This window comes from the organism of the source record quoted next, unplaced genomic scaffold, assembly GCF_019419815.1.
Source record: "Pyrus x bretschneideri cultivar Hongxiangsu unplaced genomic scaffold, Pyrus_bretschneideri_v1 Contig39, whole genome shotgun sequence".
Lineage (NCBI taxonomy): Eukaryota > Viridiplantae > Streptophyta > Magnoliopsida > Rosales > Rosaceae > Pyrus > Pyrus x bretschneideri.
This window is the reverse complement of record NW_025999712.1, coordinates 4,439,126-4,441,195: the sequence shown is the minus strand read 5'-3', so window position 1 is coordinate 4,441,195 and position 2,070 is coordinate 4,439,126. Positions and strand designations below refer to the sequence as shown.

Below are 2,070 nucleotides of genomic sequence, written 5' to 3'. Positions count from 1 at the left end.
TGAAAATTGCCTAAAATCGTTTTTAATGGAAGTACCAAAAGCATGGATGGTGGATAATCTTAAGCACCATTTTTATGGATTTTCAATTTCATGAACCATTTCTATTGATCATGCAAATCTCATAGACCATCCCATTTTGTATAATAACCCTAAAAAAAAAAAAAAAAACTTTGAAGAACGAAAGTCCTTTGCTTAGGTGATGGAGCATACAGGTACAGCGGAGCGAATAAACGACATATCTCAACCGTCTATGAAGCAGAAAGAATCGGCGGTGCAGTAACGGGCCAACTCAGCGATCCATCCTAGTCGCTTCAATCGTCCGCACTGATAGCAACCGTCGATCCCCAAACTTTTCCAAAACCAATCGTACGGCCAGAAAGCTCACCCACCTCAGGATCCGCGTGAAACCCCCACTAACCAATAACAACAGCCGACACCCCTCTATATAAACGAACCCATTCCTCCTCTTTAATTTGCACACGAAAGAATCTGCATTTCTACCCTTTTTGATCGAATCGCATCCCTTCGCTTTCGAAAACCCCCAAATTCGCAAACCCTAATTTTCTCTTACCACTTCAATGGCGCCCAAAGCTGAGAAGAAGCCCGCCGAGAAGAAGCCAGCAGAGGAGAAGAAGTCGGCTGTCGCTGAGAAAGCCCCCGCCGAGAAGAAGCCCAAGGCCGGGAAGAAGCTCCCAAAGGAGGCTGGAGCCGCCGCCGGCGACAAGAAGAAGAAGAGATCGAAGAAGAGCGTGGAGACCTACAAGATCTACATCTTCAAGGTTCTAAAGCAGGTCCACCCAGACATCGGAATCTCTAGCAAGGCCATGGGAATCATGAACAGCTTTATCAACGACATCTTCGAGAAGCTCGCTCAGGAGTCGTCCAGGCTCGCCAGGTACAACAAGAAGCCCACCATCACTTCTCGGGAGATCCAGACTGCTGTTAGATTGGTGCTTCCCGGTGAGCTCGCTAAGCATGCGGTGTCTGAGGGGACTAAGGCGGTGACCAAGTTTACCAGCTCTTGAAGTGTGGTGGGTTCTGGGTCTTTTAGGGTTTGGAAGATTGGATCTTTATGTGTTTAGTGTTAGGATTTCGAATTAGTAGATATGTAATTTCGTTATCTTTCTTTTGAATGAAATACTATGGCTTATATGATCTGAAATCTGTACTGGTACGGATTGATGAACTTGTATTCTGTAATCTCTCGAATTGGAAATCAAAACCCTGTTTCTGTACTTGTCCTGTTTCAAAATTTCAAATCATGAATGGGGTAAGATGGATTTTTGCATATTCTGGAGTTTACAGTTTCATTTGATTTTGTGAGAACGCATTTAACCTGGAATGTGTTTGATAAAATGTCCCATTGAAATGAAATCGGTTTGGGGTCGTTTGTTTTTGCCGTAATGGTGTTTGAAACGGAGGGATTTGGTTTTGGTGAAATCTTTCTGTCTCTAATCCGTTTCAATCTGTATCGCCTACGGAAAGGGGTGCAAATTCAGAAAATCGGTAGAATATGAGAGGAAAGTTAGGATTTTAGATGCTTTTTCAATGGCGCCATCAATTAGCTTGGGCGGGCAACGTTTTGATTTGGGTTTAACTTTGTATTTTCATTTGGCGCCATCAGTTTGTTTACGGGGAGTTAAAATTTAAGTTGGCGCCATGAAATGTCACCCTCGTTTATCCAACCTTTCTAAAAAACGTCTCCCTAAATGCCCACCTTCCATCTATTTTCACTGCCGATACAGTCTGACTGCCTCGCGGAGTCGTCATCTTTTGAGGCTTCCTTCATCTCTTATTGCTGCAAAATGTTCGATCTTTGATTGCCAAACCGTGGAGCAAGAGGGAAAAGGCCAATGATGAACATTGGAACGAAGGCTTGAGCCACTTTTTCCCCGTTTGAATTGGGAGATTCATAACAGCTTTTACGAAAACCGTCATGATGTTGCTCTTTCTACCTTAAATGAGTGCTTAAGACATACTGTAGTCTCCTTGATAATGGTTGTGTTCTTGGCATCTACACTTCGATTCGATCGGTTGGCTCAAACCCGGTTTCAGTTTCGCTGGTTCCAG

At 43.8% G+C, this 2,070-nt stretch overlaps 1 protein-coding gene across 1 annotated transcript; it reads left to right on the top strand.

The window, feature by feature from the left end:
• The first annotated feature begins 470 nt into the window (after positions 1-470).
• LOC103930716 (probable histone H2B.1) lies at positions 471-1,235 on the top strand. The gene has a single exon (XM_009340087.3). It carries the CDS (start codon positions 579-581, stop codon positions 1,023-1,025), a length of 447 nt encoding a protein of 148 aa, XP_009338362.1. The 5' UTR covers positions 471-578; the 3' UTR covers positions 1,026-1,235.
• Positions 1,236-2,070: the final 835 nt, after the last annotated feature.